Here is a 19,300-nt window from a genome sequence, read left to right as displayed (position 1 = left end):
CATGGCCAGGACCTTAAGACTTATTGGAGACATTCAGTAACTATGGATGTGACCCGCGGGGTGACTGGTCTCAGGTCTTCGAGAATTGTAATCTTCAACAACACTGAGGGAGAAAACTCAGGACTAACTTTCCAGAAGAACAAAATACAGTGGCAAACCATTGTGAGTCTGAGTGGGCTTCTCTGCAATGCTCGCCACCATTGCTCCCAGCCAGATCTGAAGACAGCAGTAGAGCACAGGAGGTCCAGTCATCCACGAGAGGACCTGTCCTTTCTCCCACATGATGTTCACTGCAGTTCAGATCCTGAGCGTGTGGGATGGTGGGGACTAGGGAGCTCTGGTAGCCTCAGGACAAAACAGGATCCTAGGTTCCTGGGAGATCCAGAACAGCACAAGGAGCAACTCACAGCCTCCAGAGAGCCTTTCTTCGCAGGCTCCATTGCACTGTCCTCTCCGAGAAAGGGACCTCTTTCCAAGGAAAGGCCACACAGCACAGGAGCTCTGGCATCACATCCAGCTATCAGCTGGACTTGCTCCAGAGAGGAGCCATTCTCCCCTGCTCTGGTGGCTTGTTCAGACCCCGAGGTCCAGTCACTACTGTAATTCATCACCACACTTGTCCTGAACCGGGAAATAGTCTCAACAATGGCCACTGCCATGTCATAGGATCTCAGCAAGTCCCAAGGCATTTTTGTCTACCTCTCTGCTGCTCTTGTCATTGCTGGAGCATGCCCTGCGCTGTTGTTGGCCTGTCCCTGAACAGGGAGAAGAGGCCCTATAGCAGTTATACCACTGGTCACAGCTTGGCGCCCTTGAAAGTCTGCAGTATATCTTAATCAGCGAAATGTTCGGGTACACTTAGTCTAGCTGTATGGACTGATGAATGAGTGTGTCAGTACTTTTTAAATATTTTGAAATATTTATACATTCATATAGTATGCTTTTTTCAAACTGGCCCCCAATTCCCTCCTCTCCAATACTTCCCCTACCCTCTCACACTTTCCCTCCCAAGTTAAAGTAAATCCACTTAGTGCTTCTCTCATTAGCTGTGGGACCAGCCAGTCATCTTTGAAGAAAGCTGACTCTCTCTTCCCCAGAAGCCATTAGTTGCCAATAGTTTCTCAGGGGTGTCAGGTTTTTTAAACTCCATGATGAGTAAATTCTTTTTTTTAAAAACTGTCACACTTCCTGCACTTCCACTTTTCACCACCAGGTGTCAGTAGACCATGCAGAAGAGCCGTAGAATTCTTTTGGGTAGCGGAAGAAGGTTCCTCCCGTACTTCTCCAGGAGTCCCTGCTCTTTTTGCACCTGTCTGACTTCGTAGTCTCAACTGTTCTACACCGAAGATCTCACCAAGGTTTCCTCCCCTAGGGTTGGAGAGCGGTGGCTGGATCTAAAGGTTTACTATGAGCCTGGCAGGGATCTAAAGGTTTACTGGAACCAATGGTTTGCTTATCAAGGAAATTCTGGGAGCAGCCGTGAGTTCTGATGAGAAAGCTGCGTAAGGAGAGTTAGAGCCCAAAAGTAGCCCCACAGGGCTTTTCCTGTGTGCCCCAAAGGTGAAGCCTTAGCTACCTTCCCCTCCATATTACACGAAGTCACCTGGCTTTAAAGAATGCCTTTTCTCCTCTCCACCCCATGACAAGAACCAACGGCTGACCTCGCATCTTTCCCCAAGTGCAGAACAAGCAGATGGGGAACAAGGCTATTCCTGGAAGCATACATTCCGGGATACTGTGGGATGCCTGAACCTAGGACTTTCATTCCCGCAGGAAGCCTGCCACCTTAGGACTCTCACTGACCTATCCCATTGCTGCCTTCCTACTACTGGACTTTGACTGTAAGCACATTGGTACTGTGACCATCGACTGGACAATACAGCAGGCACCAAGCAGACTTCCTGTATCAGTGTACAGGGTGGAGATGCCGATGCTAGTGGGAGGGAGATGGTGTCAGATTGTATTATGCTACCCAGAGGGATGTACAATTTCAAGCTCAAGGAATGTGTGTTTGTGTGTGTACAAGCATCTGTGTGCTGTGTGTGCATGTGTGTTCATATATGTGATACTAGACACTAAGCCACACAAATGCTCTACTACTCAACTCCATCCCAGTTCTTCGAATCATTTTTACTTTGAGACAGGGTCTTGTTAAGTTGTTCAGACTGCCCTGAACTTGCTGCTCAGACAGACTTTGAACTCGATCCTCCAGCCTCAGCCTTCCAGGTTGGTAGTGCAGGTCTATGCCCCACTTCTGTTACACTCTGAACCGCGGGGGATCTTGGGGGAGGGACATCACAAATAGCTACCGTAAGGCTGGATGTTTTTTTATTCTCAGTGACAGTCCAACCGGTTGCCAGGGGGCGGTGCTACCTCCCTAGAGGTCTGTGGATGCCAGTGGGGAGTGTTCAGTGAACACATAGCATAGGCATTTGGAACAGAAGTTGTTGAACTGCACATTTAATCTTACACTTCCAGTATTGAATATATTTCACGCACTTTTCTACAACTAAATCAAAAAACAAGGAATAACCCATAGCAGAATTAGAACTAGAAAAACCATAAGCTAAATTTACGTGTCCTTCACAGCTGTGCCCATCACTGCATTTGGTCCTTCCTCCTCCCTTAGATTTAGGGAATGTATAGTGGGAATGGGTAATTCTTGTTTCCATTCTTTTTCTTCATGTTATTCTATACCTACACGCATATTTTTCACATGCGTAAATATATTATTGTCTGCATTCCATATATAAAAATGAACCCGTGGCTTTTTTCTTCCTGCCATCGCATGATCTCACTTAATATTACACACTCTAAGTCCATTCGTTGGAGCTGAGTAGTGCTCCATTTTACATACATCCCGAATTTTCAATACCCAAATGGCCAATTATTTTTGAAGCAACTATTCAGTATCCCTAAGCATCAGAGAAATGTAAATTTAAACTACTTTGAGATATACCTCACCCCCAGTCACAAGGTTGTCATCAGCAAATATGACAGCAAATGTTGGGGAGGGTGTGGAGAGAAAGGAACTGTTACTCATTGTCGGGGGGGGGGAGGTAAATATAGACGGGCTGGCGAGATGGTTCGGTGGTTAAGAGCACTTGGCTGCTCTCCCAGAGGTCCTGAGTTCAATTCTCAGCCACCATATGAGATGGCTCACAACCATCTCTAGTGGGCTCAAATCCTTTCTTCTGGTGCGCATGAAGACAGATCACTCCTATGCATAAAATACATGAATAAATCTTTAAAAAATAAATATAGCCATTATGGAAAACAGTTTGGAGATTTTACAAAAAATTAAAAATAGAACTACCATATGACGCGATTTTGCACCCAGGTATACTCAGAGAACTACATACCCTACCACAGTGATATCTGCAGTCCGTGTTTATTGCTTCTCTATACGATCGCAAGGAAATGGCTCCAATCTGGTGCCAGATAACTATATTTATATAAGATCTATATTATATGAATATATACTCATTTATATACATATATGAATGCTAAGTGTTTCTCAGGGCAAACCATTCAGCAAACAACTATTCCCAATTTATAGAAATGAAATGAATAACTGGAGCCACCCCTCAGAGCACACATGCCCTGAGGTCATCTCTATCGGATTCCCAAGCGCTGGCCTTTGGAGCAGACCCCTTCAGTCTGATGTGCTGGTTTGGGCGTCTAGTTTAAAAAGATAATAATAATTAATAATAATAATAATAATAATAATAATAATAATAATAATAATAATAATAATAGATGATGATCCCTCTGGGGTTTGAGGTGAGCTACTGCAGGCAGCCGGGACGAGGAAGATGCAGTGAGCTGAGCCTGTACTTCCTCACCACCAAGTCACTCTCAGTTCGAATCCCATCTGCCCCCCACCCCCACCCCCACCCCTTTCTGCGACCTGCCCAGACGCCCCAGGGCTCTTGTCAGAAGGCTTGTTTTAAACAAAGGGCCACGCCCTCTCCCAAAGCCCAGGCAGAGCAGCAGGGACCGCCTGCCAACAGCAGGTTTCTAAGCAGATGCAGAAATGGGCCCGCAGCTGCCGCTGAGCACACCAGCGCTCTGTTTTCTAATTCCCTCTCCCTGCTAAGTGCTGATTACCCCGCTCTGCCCAGGGGCCCCATCCTCCCAACCACCTGACTTTAGCCTGAGCTGCACGCAGAGAACAGAGCAGCTGGCAGGGCGCACTTCCGGCGAGGGCCTAGCGGGGCAGCAGATGCGAGGCCCTGATTATTCCCGGGCGGGCTGCACCAGAGACCCGTATTTGCACTTCAAAGGGGTCTGGCCCCAGCGCCCCACTCTGGGGACCCAGGCTTGTTCTGGGGAAAAATCAAGTTGCTTTGAGTGAGTTACCCACCCCCTTCCTAACAGGGGGGCGGGTTTAAACAACCCCTAGAAGTTAATGCCCACTCGCTAGACGTCCCCAGGGACCCTCCCCGTCTAGCAGCTCTCCTCGGAAGAATGTATTTCCATCTGGTCACTCACGGAGCCACAGCAAACCCAGATCTATTTACACTGGCTATCTTTTCCCTTTCTAAAAGCAGTCTCACTATGTGGCCCTCCTAGAGATCCTTCGGCACCCACCTGTCAAATGCTAGGATTAAAGGTGAGTTCCACCAGCCTGCCACTCGTCCTTTCAACATCTCCTGCTAGGATTTGAATTCATGCGGATGTCCTAGTCCCTAAGCACCTGAGTGGTCACTGTAGATGAGATTGGTTAGGATGAGGAGACCACAGCCCTGTGTAGCCAGGCCAGCGGTGTGTGTAGCCAGAAGGCAATCGACACCCGGGGGGGTCTGAAAAGTGAAGAAGGGTCGGTCCTCTCACCCCCATGCCCCAGCAGCTTTGTGAGGGAGTGTGGCCCTGCCAAAGTCTCATCTTGGATTCCTGGCCCCTACAACCTTGAGAGAACCAACTTGTGGTAGGGCAGCTAAGTCTGCCGTACATCTGGTGGCCTGGGAACAAAACAGATCCCTGAGAAGTAAGGAAGAGCTTGGCTTATTTCATTGAAGAGGAAACTGAGGTCAGGACTGCCTGGTCTCCTTATCCTCAGAGGGAGCTAAGGGCTGTGTTCACACACCACATAGCTGGGCAGGTTTTAGTACCTCACTATAAAATGACTTTACCAGAGAGCTATCTTTTGTTAGTTGGCCAGCCTTGATTGTCCCTCCTCTACCAATTCCCCATCCTTTCCATCTCTCCCTCTCCCCCCCTCCCATACACACTTTTCCACATACATAACGAAGCTTACAGTAATTAGGATTGACCAGGGCCCTGAAGTCATGTAATAAAATGGAAAGGTTCTGGCCTATTGCCAGCTTCCCTCCTCCGTTCTGCGCATTTGCGCAGTAGGCTGGGTTATAATTACATGTGTTTGTGTCTTAGCCAGACAGCTAATTCCGAGGGTAGAATCCTGGAGCTCGTCCTCTCGCCTCACCTCAGCAAATACCAATTTAATTTGAGAGCCTCTTGCATTGTAGAGTGTTTGGAAATTCAAAAGAAATCAGCACAAAGGGAATTAGATTCTTACAGCCGGCAGCCAGGAAAGCTATGTTCTTTCCTCCTTGTGTCTGTGAATCAAGAGGAGGTACCTGTTCCACAGGAACAGGGCCTGCTGCCAGTCTGGTTTCCACCTCAGAAAGCCTACCCATATTAGCAGCTTCTGTGACACAGTTTCTGCGCATTCCCGGTCCTCGGCTGGGAGGACCTATAACGCATGCGCTATGACACCGCAAGGGAAGCTGGGATCAAAACGAAGGCTTGGAAACCCGAGGATAAATGTCCCCAGCTCCACTCCGAGCCCTCAGCTCTTCCAGCTTCCTAACACTCTTCCCTTTCACAGATGCTGGGATTCTCCTTGCAGGGATCCAACACAAATTTTAGATAAATCCTGCTAAGTCCAGGATAAGCCCTAAATCCTGCCCTGACCCTCTGCCAGCTGTTGGCAACATGGCTGGTGATGTTACCAGAGGGCTTAGGGTACAATCCTGAATCCTGGCGGCCCCAATAGGTAAGGCTGGGTCTCTCATCCCAATCCACCAAGTGAAGAGAGAAGTAACAATACTGAAAAGTAGGGAAAGGAGATTTATCCAGTGAAGTCACACTGCGAAGAGCAAAGAGGCCAATGGCCTCCAAGGCTGCCTTTTACTTTATTACTGTGACGTTTAGATTTAAGTAGAATGCAAGAGGTTTGCATAAACAATCTTGGTCAGGGCGACCAAGTCCACAGTCAGCAGCCTGAGGAGTTCCTTTTAGGGACTCCCTCCCACACACACTTAGACAGGCAAGGCTGGATCTTGACCTTGCTGGAGAAAGGAATGCCATGATGAGCTAGGGTGAAGCTGAGGTCAAGTCTCCAAGCACATTTTTAGCATAGATAGGAAGTACAAGGGTTTCTACACAGAGAGGTATTGGGGGGAAGAATACGATCGACCCCAGCTGCCTAGGTGTGGGTTTCTCAAAGAAGAGTCATGCTGCAGGGGTCCCAGTGATGACAGAACAGAGGATTGTGGACGCTTTTGGAATGTCCAGTGGGTTCCTAAGTGACCCTGCCCTCCTTTATCTCTATTTCTCATAATTGAGATCACATATAGGGTGGCTCCCAGAATGTCTACAGTTGGATTATAATCTGATAAAATAAAACTAAGAGCCAATGGGGTTACACAAGGGAGTTTGAACATGTCTTTTTCCAGCCAGTAGGGTTTCTTACCAAGTCTCTTATAACCTAGTTGCCTGTGATGCCAACCAAGGCAGAGGAAGAATCTATTTCTAAGCTATTGTGCTCTTCAGAACATCCTAGAAAAACCCTGAGGCACACATGTATATCACATATAAAAACACACATCTATACCCACAGTCATGTGTGTGTATACCTCTAAATATATATTATACCTTCATGTACAGATATATACATCCACATTGACACGCATGTATAGTCACATGAAGATCTATATATATATGTGTATCCACAACTATGCATATCCATATCTACATCCATATATACACATATTCATTAGCACACATATTTAGGCACCCAGGAGTATATACATACCCACACATAAATACCACACACGATAGATATATCTCACATACATCTAAACGCATACATACTGTGGTGGTTTGAATGATATATGTATCCCATAGTCTTAGGATACCTGGTTCCCAGTTGTTGGTGTTTTAGGGGAAGTTTAGGAGGTGGCTTCTTGCTGAAGGAGGTACATCACTGGGGATAGGATTTGAGAGTTTAAAGACTTGTGCTATTTCCATTTAATGTCTCTGCTTCTTATTTGTGGCTCAAAATGTGAGCTCAGATTGCTTCTCCAGGTGCAATGTCTATCACCTGCTTCCATGTTACCCCTGCTATCAAGGATGTCAACCTTCTGTTCTAAGTCAACCTAAGTCCAATAAGTTCTTTCATAAGCCATTGAGGTCATAGTGTTTTATGACAGCAACAGAAAAGTAACTAATACTGCCATGGCTACACATTGGAGTGGCATCTGTCGGGGTCCAGCCTCAATGGGATTTGCACGTTCCAGGGTAGGGGTGCGTGGGTTAGAAACACTAGGTAGGAGCAACAGAGATATGAAAGAAAAGGAACAGAGACACAGTAGAACCAGGAAGGCAATCCAGTAGATACTGAATTCACCCGTGTTTATTTTCCATGCTTATATACACCAGTCCAAAAGCGGGGGGAAGAAGGCAAAGACTGCTTTAACATGACACAAAGAACAAACAGAGTAATTACCTGCTTCAGTACCCGAAGCATCAAACCTGAGTTAAGCATTCTGCTGTTTAGGCAGGACATGCAACAACTACACCTTAAACCAAGAATCCTGTAGGCAGCCACTCCCTGGGTCAAACCTCCTGTCACATCCTTGAAGGAGCAGGAATAGGCTTGAATTCTCTGGTCAGGGAGGAACAGATCTACCTCTGTGTGATGTGGGAAGGTCATACGTCTATCTGTTGCTTTCATTGGTTAATTAATAAAGAAACTGCTTGACCTGATAGGTCAGAACATAGGTGGGTGGAGTAGACAGCACAGAATGCTGGGAAGAAGGGAAGTGAGCGCAGACACAATGGAGCTAGCCCCCAGGTCAGATATGCTGAATCTTTCCCGGTAAGCCACCACCTCGTGGTGCTACACAGATTATTAGAAATGGGTTAATCAAGATGTGAGAGTTAGCCCGAAGAGGCTAGATATAATGGGCCAGGCAGTGTTTAAAAGAATACAATTTGTGTGTTGTTATTTCAGGTGTAAAGCTAGCCATGCGGGAGCTGGGCGGGGCAAAAAGCAGGCCTGCTTGCTCACCTCATCACTACATCTGTGGGCCATCTCAATACCAAAAATACCACGTGACCATACCCTAGGTCAAGATATTTTGTTGTAGCCATGCCTTCAGTCAGACTTCTTGTCAACAACCTTGAAAGAGCAAGAGTAGGCTTAAACCCTCAGTCAAGGTAGAGCAGACCCACTTCTGTGGGCCCCTACATAATACACATACCCACAAACATACACACTCAGTCATCCACAACCACATACGCAACACATTCACACTTTACACATGCAATAAAATATGCACCACCTCCTCTTCTATTCCAGTTTCCAACTTTTACTTAAGACAGCTGAATAAACCCGATTGACTTTCATCATGAGTGTACAAATGTGTGCACGGGGTGCCTGTGTGCAAGGCGTGATTCGAAAACAGGGTTTTCTTGTCCTCATGCAGCTGGACCTCTGGCAATCTATGAGAAGGAAAATCCCTGCCTAGCTATAACACATCAAAGCTGTCCCGTGTGACTGTGCCCAAAACTCCCATTTCCTTGGTGACCAGATGGCAGGGAGCAGAAGCCCGTCTTTGGACTGGGGACTTGGTTTTCTATAGTCTGTGTTGCTCTGTGGTGCCAGCTCCCATTCAGAGCTGGCCAGTTGGCATGGCTGTGGCCTGTTCTGCTTGCTAAGTTGGTCTCTGGGACCCAGCCAGGTGGGCTCCGGAGCCAGCATGTCCCTAGAAAGCATTTACTCCACAGGGTAGGGCTGATAATGCTGTTGGTATTGTCAGTGGTTGAGGGTTCCATCCACAGAGAGCCTGACCTTCACTGTATGCAGAGTGGAGGCTTGGAGAGACACCCTTGGGGTTCCTCTATGTGGCAGTTTGTACCTCCAGGATGGTGGAAAGCCCGGCAAGGCATGTCAAGACGCGTAGCACCAGTTGGATGTTTCTCAGGACTCAGAAGATGGTGGCTCAGGAGCACTTCAGGTTGCTCTGATGAGTATGGGGGAGGGGGAGGAAAACTAAGTGACCTTGAACATTGTTGGACATTGCCTTCTCCCCTTCACTGTGCACAGACCCAACTCTGTCACCAGCAAGGGAGCTGGCCTGTGCTGTGGCTCAACCACAGGACTGGGTCAACAAGGACACCCGACCTCTCTTTACATGGAAAATGAATGGAGGGCCCAAAGGCAAGTAAGAGCCTTGGGCAATCCCCCAGCCTCAGCCAGACAGCATCCATCCTCGTTTTGGTGAATGCTAACAGTGCTTGCCCCGACCCCCACCTGTTGAGCTGGAGAGTTCCACTTGAACTGGGAACTCCCGGCTTTGTATTCCACTTTATGTGGCCCTGTAGTCCAAGAGGATGCCATCTGAGTGACAAGCCATGCAGGCATATTACCCTGTTATTTTTAGAACAAGGAATTTGATTTGTTTCACAAGCCACTGATTACAAATTCTGCCGTGAGTTTCTTAGCTCCCAACTAGCTGCAATGGAGGCAATTGGAACGTGTGTGTGTGTGTGTGTGCTTATGTATGTGTGTATACATGTGAGTATGCTCAGAGTGTGTGTATATGTGTATGTGGGTAGCTCAGTATGTGTGTATGCATGTGTGTATGAGTATGCTCTGTCTCTGTGTGTGCTTGTGCATGTGTGTGTGCATGTGGGTACGCTCAGAGTGTATATGTGTGTGTATGTGCACGTGTGTGCATGTGGATACACTCAGGCTGGCACTGTGTGGTGGAGCTGAAATATCAGAGCAGGGAGGGAAGCTGTGCTCAGGGTGGTGGTGAGTGAGGGTTCTGACTGTCTCCTTTTTGGTGCTCATTCACAGGCTGCTCCTTTGAGTTAGGTTCTTTTCTTCTTCCACCTATACCCTCTGCCCTAGAGCCTTGTCCCTACCAAACCAGTCTTCTAGAATGGAGAGCAGAGAGAGAGGACCGCGGGATGCTGGAGATGAGAATATCTGTTCTCACTGAGAGAGATTCAGCAGCGTCAGGAGCATGGGTGCAGCGGAGCTTCGTTAGGCTCTGAAGCAGTGATGTTACACCAGCAAACTCCAGTGTCTGTACTAACACTCTGTCGTGGTGAGAACAATCAAAGCAATACTTGAGAGAGCATTGATCACATTTAATGGTCCAGGCACCCTCAGAGTTACAGAGAGGCTAAGTAACTCATATCACACTGCTCAGCACCAGTCTGAAGGTGAGTGTAGCCAACCCAGATCCTGAGAGGGGCAGGACTGAAGGGCAGACGATGATTGGGAGAAATCCCTCAGGGTTGATGAAACCTCTTTTAGGGAATCTTTTGAACCCCATACTTGTTTTTTCTGATACATGTTAGATTCAGAAAGCAGGAAGACCTTAAAGACCACTGTGAGGGCCATGAGAGTGGTGGCAGCCACTGAAGTATTGAGAAAGGTGTGAGGCTGGAGGGAGCCTTCACAGCAGGGGTTAAAGGTCTTAGAATAGCCAGAGAATGAATGGAGCCAATGGGATGGGGCCAAGGCGACCTGATCTGCAGTTATCCAGCCTCTTTGACCTTGAAACAGTCCAGACGTCTGGATCTTGTTTTTGTATCTCTACTTCATGTGGAATTTTCCTCTGTATGCTGCAAATGGCTTATTACCATTGGTTAATACAGAAGTTGTTTTGGCCTATGGCAGGGCAGGAAACCTAAACTGAATGCAGGGAGAGAGAAGGCAAAATCAGGCAGACATCACGTAGCTGCCAAAGGAGAAAGATGCCAGAATATTACTGGTAAGTCACAACCTCGTGGAGATACATAGATTAGTAGAGATGGGTTAATTTAAGATGTAAGAGCTAGCTAGGAATATGCCTGAGCCATTGGCCAAACAGTGTTGTGATTAATATAGTTTGGATCTGGGTGGTTAAGAAACAAAAGCAGTGTCTGCTTACATCTAATATAGAGAGGGGGCTCTCTGTTTCCAGCTGTCCAGGATACTGAAATGTTCTTTGACTCCTTGATAACCTCTGATTGACCAATAGTTGTAGGAAGGAGGGGGATGAGCTTTAAGGAATGGGCGGGACCTACAGGATCCAGGATCTGATTAGATAGGGAGATGAGACAGTTAACTATGACTTGCTTCCACCATGCAAGGCAAGGCTGGCAGAACAGAGCTGTGCAGGCAGTATGGATTGTACAACGGGCTAAAACATCCCCAGTGTGACTAACGCCTCCCCAAGCAAACATTAGCAATACTATGTATGGATGAATTGCTTGAAGCCCAGCATTTCATTGTCAAACTACCCAGTGAAGGCTGGGGTAAATCTCAGTGGGAGAGCACGTGCCTCGTGTGTGCGAGGCCCTGGGATTCATCCTCAGTGCGTACATCTTTTTCCTAAATTCACTTACCTAGAAACAAGCAAAGAAGCCATGTTGACTTCAGCATCACTGCAAGGATGGCATCACTTCACGAGACTTCCGCTTTCATGTATGATGCTTGCAGCTTTCCAACAGCTATCAGATGACAGAGCTAGTTTTAGAAGGAAGGCAGGGGAGAGCGTAGGTTACCCGGGTGGGGACTGGGGTAGGATAGCAGCGCAGGACACAGCAGTCTGCGGAGAGCTGCAGGTCCCCTCCATAGGCATTTGTCTCCTCAGGCTCTCAGAGAAGAGTTTCTCAAGAGAAAGGATTTGAGGAGACATCCAAGCTAAGGCTTTCCTTTTTCTGTACCAATGGGCTTGCCACATCCTTTTTGGACACATTTCTGGCTACATAGTGCCCACTTTATAGACCAAGTGCCCTCTATATAGTGCCCACTATGTAGACCAAGCTGGCCTCGAACGCCACCTGCCTCTGCCTCCTGAGTGCTGGGAGTGGTGGCCCGTGACTTTGATCCGAGCACTCTGGAAACTGAGACAGGCAATACCTGAGTAGGGGAGAACCTTGGGAGGAGCATGACCTTCCAGAATTGACTAAGTACGCAATGCTGAAGGAGATGGTCAGGGAGAATCATGGACTGGTCCACTCCCTCCTCTCATGGGTGTGCACAGGGTTTAAGACATTGGCACAACAATATCTGTTGCTGGGTGCTGTCTGTGCAGGCTGCTCAAGGCTGAGGCCTGAGCCGCTGGCTCTCAGAAGAGCCCTCTGTCTCTTCCACTCTCCTGTTTGGATCAGCATGGGATGAGGAGGTGGTATGGAGAGACATCCTTGCTCCCACTTCGCTGCCTTTCTTCAGTGGGGCTGCTTTTGTGTATAAGAATAAATAAGTCTTAAAACTTTTTTACATGTCATGGTTCTGGGGTGTCTTGATGCTGGCAGGATCTCTAGACAAATCTCTGCTGCATGTTACTTTGGCTGGGTCCTGGGTGGTCCTAGCTGGGATGCTGGGATCCGCTACCTTCCTTCTCCAGCAGAATGAGAGATTTCTGACGTGACAGCCCGGAGCTTTCAAGAATGTTAAAGTGGAAGCTGCCAAGACTTCCAAGCATATGCTAAAGTTGGCAGCATGGCTCTCCTGCCTAATTCCCCTGGGTCTGCCCCCAGGGAAGGGGAGGGGCCAGTCATCCAGAATGGCATGTTTTAGTTGGGCTATTATGAGTAACACACTCCTAGCTGGGTCTAGGAGGAGGACCTGGCCGCCTTCCTTAACATCAGCCTCTAATGGCCTTCCCTTCCCCAGAGGCATTCTTTCATTCCTGTGGGCCTTTAATTCTCTCTTTGTGCAACCCTTCTGTCACCTGTCACCATATTGGCTATCTTTGGGGCCTAGGATCTGAACCCCAAACAAGCAATGTTTAAGGTGAATCAGGTGGAATAGTTAATCCCAGGCAGACAGGACAGATGGTAGCTGTGGTGGCAGAATTCACACCTAGGGGCTCGAAGAGTGGCAGCAATTGCTACCCCAAGTCCCCTTGCCAAAAGGCCATATGTACTAGACCAAATATTGCCTATGAGGTGAGCAGCTGGCAGAGGGAGGAGGTGAAAGACTGGGCTTAGGAAGGGGCATGCTTCTGAAATCACTGGACCCTGGTTTTCTCCCTCCTTCCTCTGGATCAGCCCAAAACACATATCACAAGTAAGGTCACCAGACTAGTGAAGGCAGGGTTCCCCAGGTCACAGAGATGCCTTCCTCAAGGCCTCTAAGTGAGAGCCACCCCAGCTGGCACAGAGTGACCTTGCCTTTCTGGCTCCAAAGGGAGAGGTCCCCAGGAGTTGCCTGTTACATCATAGCAGAGGGTCAGGAATTAGCTTTAGGAGACAAAAGTGACTGTGAAGACATGAGAAATGGCATTCTTTATTCATAAATAAAAACATAAAATTACCAGAAATAGTTTACAGAGCCAACAAAGAACTTCAAAAATAAAACAAAATGAAGCCATCAAAAGCAAAGCAAACCACAAACAAGGGAGAGAAAAGTAACTATGTACATAGTCTTCAAAATGCCAGCCCCTCAGCAGCCAGCCTCCGCCAAGGGCTCCAGAGTGGTCAAAGGGGAAAGCAGGCGCCACCGAAGGGTGCTGAGCTCTGCTATGTGGCATCTGAGGAGGGCTCAGGTCCTAGGGAAATCTCTGGTCCAGCCTGGCTTTCCCTTGGACATCTCTCAGGCTGGAGCCAGGGACAAGAGGACCAGCAAGTGTCTCTCAGAGGAGAGATGCTAAGTCCTCCAAATGGTTGGTTCCCTGCTGAAGCTCAAAGTGCACCTAGAGAGAACAGAACTGAGCAAGGAGGTACCCCATGGGAGTCTGGGATTGCAAGACATGAGGCAGGCCCTTCCTGCGAGGCCATGTTAGCTGGTAGTCTTCCTTCAGAGGGCAGCAGCATTCCCAGACCAGGCATCTCTGAGGAACGCATAGATCTGAGAGACAGTCCATGGCAGGCTGGTTGTCTGCCCTGAATCCACTCAATAGCTGTTCAATCTGAGCCTTTCAACACGGGCATGGCCCACAGCAGAATGCCTTAGGGCAGAGATGGAAAGAAAGGCCACAGGAAGGCAAGGCTACTGGGTTACAGGTGTCTTGAGTTACCCTGGGATGGTGGACTCTTAGCAGTCTTGAATGGGTATCTGCCACCTTGATTGTTGGGTAAGTCTCAGGCAAAGGGCTCAAAGATGACTTGGAGCAGGGTCACTGGGCAGTGTCGTGGGAAGAACTAACTCCCTGTGAGTAGAAAAGGCACCCAGCACAGATACAGAGTGCCTGGCCCGGGCATGGCACCCACTTCCCTTTGAACAAGAATTCTATGGCACAGCACTGGGCTTTTGGCTGTTCTTTCAGAAGGTGTAGTCCTGCAGTCTAAGGAGAGGCAGCTAACCCCCATCTTGCTCCCCTCTGTTGGACAGTCTCAATATGAAGGACTCAAACAAGGCACAGACCGGTAGAGAACAAAGGGCTGAGGGACGGGAACTTTTTTTTTTTAAACTGGGCTATGAACTGTGCCTAGTGGAGGGTATGACCCTGCAAGCAGGGGCTGTCATCTTTGGCCTGTCAATTCCAGGTTTAAATTGAGCGTGTGGCTATGGGCAACAGGAGACCAGAGGACAGGGTGGCGCTGGAAGTCAGCTGAAGAGGCCAAGCCTAACTGTGGGATCAGACAGATCTAGAGGAGGGGGGGGCACCCAGCCTGCAGATACTAGGAAGGGCAGAAAGTCCACAGAAAGCCAAGGTCAGGGGGACTGGGGGCCACCAGGAACTCTAGCGGCCAGCATTAGGGAGGTAGAACGTAGAACTAGAGTTGGTTCCTGGACTGCCAAGCATAGACCCTCCCTTCCATCTCCCATCCCCTAGGTCCCGCCCACCAGGCAGCACATGGCTGGGTGTCCTACTGACAACAGCTGCGGTAAGAACCAAAAATAGGATATGGAGCAGCCTGGCTGCCTGCTTAATCTGGCTTGCCTTGGAAAACACAGAATGGGAGGGGGAGGGAAGAGACGAAGATAATTTCTTGAACTAAGCAACTGTACTTCCCTCTGCCTCTAGCCCTGGTTATCTTCAGAAGACAAGTCCAGGCTCCCGCGGGTTCACTGCTGCTCTCCAGACTGAATCTTTACGGCATGGGGCTCCAGTGGAGGGAGAAGGCTCTGTGTATGTTCCTGTACCCCTCCTCTGCCTGCCTGGACTGCAACCCAGTCGGCACGGGTGACCCCGCCCAATCTATATAGAGTTATAATAGCTCTGAAGATGCTGTAGGCAAGGAAGGCTAGCGCCTCACTCCTATGCACACTATCTAAGTGGATGAGCTACTCTGGACACAAGCAAGGGCCTGATGTTTGGGGGGAGGGGAGATCCATATTGGCAGCTGGCCAACTGAACCATTCAGGGAAGGCCCTGCCTTGGCCTTGGCTGGAGCACACAGGAGGCTCCCCTGGAATAAGAGTGAAGCTATGCTGTATGTCACTTCCAGGTACCGCACCTGGGACCCCAATATCTATGGCTTTAAACAGAGCGACCACTGGAAGCAGAGGGGTTGTGCACCTCATTTAGACTCTGAATCCCACTGTCTGCCATGGTTCTCTCCCCTCACCTCTCTCTCTGAGCTCTGTGAGACCCATGAAGATTCTGGAATGCAGGACTGTCCATCCACCCCTCCCCCCATGGCTTGCTGGCTAAACTGTGTGGCAACACAACTCCTCTACCTTCGCAGTCGGAGAAGAACAGGCTGGAGTGAGGAGCGTGTCCAAGGCTTCTGGTTACGCATGGCTTCTATCTCAAGGCATCCCAATATGCCTAGGGGATGACGGGGCTTGGGGGTGACAGGGAAGATGTTTCTGTCCTTGGGTGGCCACTTGGCCTATGGCAGTTGTCCCCATCCCTGATGGAGCCTTTACCACTACTGTGAATGAGACCAAAGTTGAGGGAAACATCAACCAGCACAGGAAGCCCCTGAACACATGTCTACTAGCACTTGGGGTTCAGAGATCAAGGTCCAATAAGCAGCAGGGGTAGTTAGATTGGAAAAGGCAAGAAGAAAGGAAAGACTATGTCCCCACCACTGGGGACTCCTGAGTCTGGGCCCCAGAGGTGACTTCTCTCAGAGGCACTCAAAATGCCTCTTTGAACAGGCTCAGACCTTGCTGACTTCTGGGGTCCAGTCCCCAACCCTCCATCCCAGAGGCAGCCCCTCAGATCTCAGTGGCTATGATGTCCTCGTAGGGGATGTCAGCTCCCTCCAGTTCAATTTCAAAGGGCTCCCCTGCCCCATCCCCACGGGCCAGCTGCTGCAGGGCCTTCTCTAGCCGCTGGTTGCGCTGGTACATGGCCAGATAGCTCTGCTGCAGCTGCTTCTGGTACTGAATCACTTTCTCCTTCTCTTCCTTCCACACTAACCGCTCATGCTGGAAGCCAGAGGACATCTGGTCATGGCCCTGCCTTTCCTCCTTCAGCTCAGCCCGCAGCCGCTCCAGCTCCCGCTGCAGAGCAGGGATGTCCTCTGAGAAAGTAGGCCCAACCCCTAGAGGCCCCAGGGAGGCAGCCTGGGCCCGCAGCTCCAGCAGCTCCTGCTCCAAAATGTTCACCTTCTCTCGCAGCAGCTCCGCCTCATTCTTCTTGCGCTGCAGTTCGTTCTCACAGACCTCCAGCTCCAGCCCCTTGGTGCGCAGGGCACTCTCCAAGTCCTGTGTCTTCAGATCCATGCCCTCCAGCTTGCCCCGGGTGTCCTTCAGCTGTGCCTTCAGACTGAGGATCTCACTGGCCTTCGTGTTCACCTCCATCTGGGACTCTTTGAGCTGCTGCTTCAGAAGGGAGATCTCGCCTGACTTCTGGCACACCTGCCAAGGGTGAGGAGAGAGAGGGTGAGACATGGCGCCAGAGGTGATTGGCATCCTAACCAAGATGACATCTCCACCTCCTGAAGGGCTCAGGGTGCTCCTGACGTGGGGCCTTTAACACAGTTCTTTTTTTTCTTTTCTTTTTCTTTTTTTTGCTTTTTTGAGACAGGGTTTTTCTGTGGTTTTGGAGCCTGTCCTGGAACTAGCTCTTGTAGACCAGGCTGGTCTTGAACTCACAGAGATCCGCCTGCCTCTGCCTCCCAAGTGCTGGGATTAAAGGCGTGTGCCACCACCGCCCGGCTAACACAGTTCTTGTGCATGTAGACAATCTACTTTTTTTGCCTGCATTTCCAAGCCTACCTCACCTCCAGTTCAGGCCCCACATCCAAGTCTGTGCCCAAACCTAAGGCTATATGCAATTCCATAATCAATGTCTTCCTCTGGCCACTGCTCCAGGTACAATACAGAAACCTCGCTCCTGCATGTACCCACCCCTGCACTCACCTCTGGGATGAGACCTTTTCATTTTGCCCTGCTGCACCCCAAAGGTTAACCACGCAGTCTGGCTCACAGTGTCCAGAACACATCTGACAAATGACGATCTGCGGTCTTCCTCTCTTCCTTGGCTTCCCCATCCAGTTCAACTGGCATTGGCCACCAAAGTTGGACCAACAACACAATAAAGTCAGATCATTGTGGCTCTGGGGTCTTGTCTCTTTGGGGATCATAAGCATTATTTAGGGTCATGATATGGTTTGAAGTGATGGTACACACCAGCCTATACATATCAAGCCTGTCTCAGATACCCCCTCCCACCTCTAAGAAAGCATGAAAGAAAAGAAAAAGTAAAAAAAAAAAAAAGTATGACTCGTATGCATGAAGCTCCGGGTTTGATATCCACCACGAACCTGCCCCCGACCCAAAGAGGAAGCCTAGGGACCAAAGCCAGTTAGACTAGGAAAATGAAAGCCAGGGCTAGCCACTCCAGAATGAACTATTAGAACAAAACTGGAGACCATCATTCCTGTATTTCCATTTTCCTCTCCCAGTAAAGCTCCCCTTTGCTCCCAGTGAAACACTGGCCAATGTAAAGGAGAACACTTAGCCTCGCCACCACACACAGCTTGAACCTGAATTTCTTGACAAGGCCAAGTCCAGACCCTGAATGCCTCCCAAAGACCACGTGTTAAAACCTGATTTCCAGCGTGGTAACACTGCAGAGGTAATAGAACCTCTTAGGGGTAAGGCACAGAGGAAGACGCTCAGGTCATTGAACCTTGAAGAGGACTGTGGGATCCTGGTCCCTTCTTTGCTCTCGACAGTTGCATGGCTACATGGCCCAATCATGACATGCTACTTCATCACAGGCCCAAAGCAAGTCTGTTTGTCGATTGATCATAAAGAGAAACCTCCAGTACTGTGGGCCAAAACAAACCTTCCCTCTTCATAAATTGCATGTTTTATGCATTTTTTTTTATGATGACGAAAGGCTGAGGAACATCCCAAGCCTAGACTAGTTTGATGGAGGGAGTTAGGACAGCCACATTGGAGCACGGGCTGTGAACCCCGGCTGGATCACTTATGCACCAGGTGAAGTTAGCACACATTAGCATGGAGGCAACAGGCAACGAGAGGTGTGAACTCTATGAAACAGCTCCCAGGGCAAATGCATTTGTCTGCAACAAGCTGAGTTCTGTCCCTGGGACCCACATGGCGAAAAGAACCAACTTTGGAAAGCTGACCTCTGACCTTCACATTTGGACTGCAGCATGCACATGCCCACTGCCCAAATAAATAAATAGTAAAAATGAGAACTTCCAGTCCACAGCCTCACAGGTAAATCCTAGGACCGATCTTCCGTATGTATCAGAGGTCAGCCAAGTCACTTGGCCAGGTATTTGTTATCGTAACTAATCTGTGTGCCAGTTTCCTTAATTATAAACTGAAAAACTGTAACGTACCTACTTTGTAATATGGTTATAAGGATTAGATAGATGAACATGGCACTTCCTAAACTCCCTGTAAATTAGGTGGGTTTATAGCAATATTTCTGTCACTATTCATCACTTATTTTTTTGAATTGTATTGTTAAGTATCCTAACTAGCCAAGGTAGGAACAAGGTCATTGCAATATCCACCTTAGTTCCAGTCTCGACCATCAGGATGGGTGACAAAGGCCAACACTCACTACTTCTCTCTGAGATGCACAACAGGTCCCTTTTTCTTCACCCCTTTTGTGAGTACTTGTCATTTCACAGGGCGAGGACAGGAAGCTGCAGCAGTCAGGGCTAT

The 19,300-nt window shown here is 48.8% G+C and overlaps 1 protein-coding gene across 1 annotated transcript in view; it reads right to left on the bottom strand.

The window, feature by feature from the left end:
* Window positions 1–13,520: 13,520 nt before the first annotated feature.
* Window positions 13,521–19,300, bottom strand: part of Lzts1 (leucine zipper tumor suppressor 1) — a 53,379-nt gene continuing 47,599 nt past the window's right edge. The window contains exon 4 of the mRNA XM_057752890.1: window positions 13,521–17,008. Coding sequence (XP_057608873.1) covers window positions 16,364–17,008 — 645 coding nt within the window. The 3' untranslated portion in view covers window positions 13,521–16,363. The remainder of the gene's footprint in view (window positions 17,009–19,300) is intronic.

Source organism: Chionomys nivalis, chromosome 20 (assembly GCF_950005125.1).
Source record: "Chionomys nivalis chromosome 20, mChiNiv1.1, whole genome shotgun sequence".
In the NCBI taxonomy this organism is placed as follows: domain Eukaryota; kingdom Metazoa; phylum Chordata; class Mammalia; order Rodentia; family Cricetidae; genus Chionomys; species Chionomys nivalis.
The sequence above is the reverse complement of the archived record's forward strand: the minus strand, read 5'-3'. Positions and strand labels throughout refer to the sequence as shown.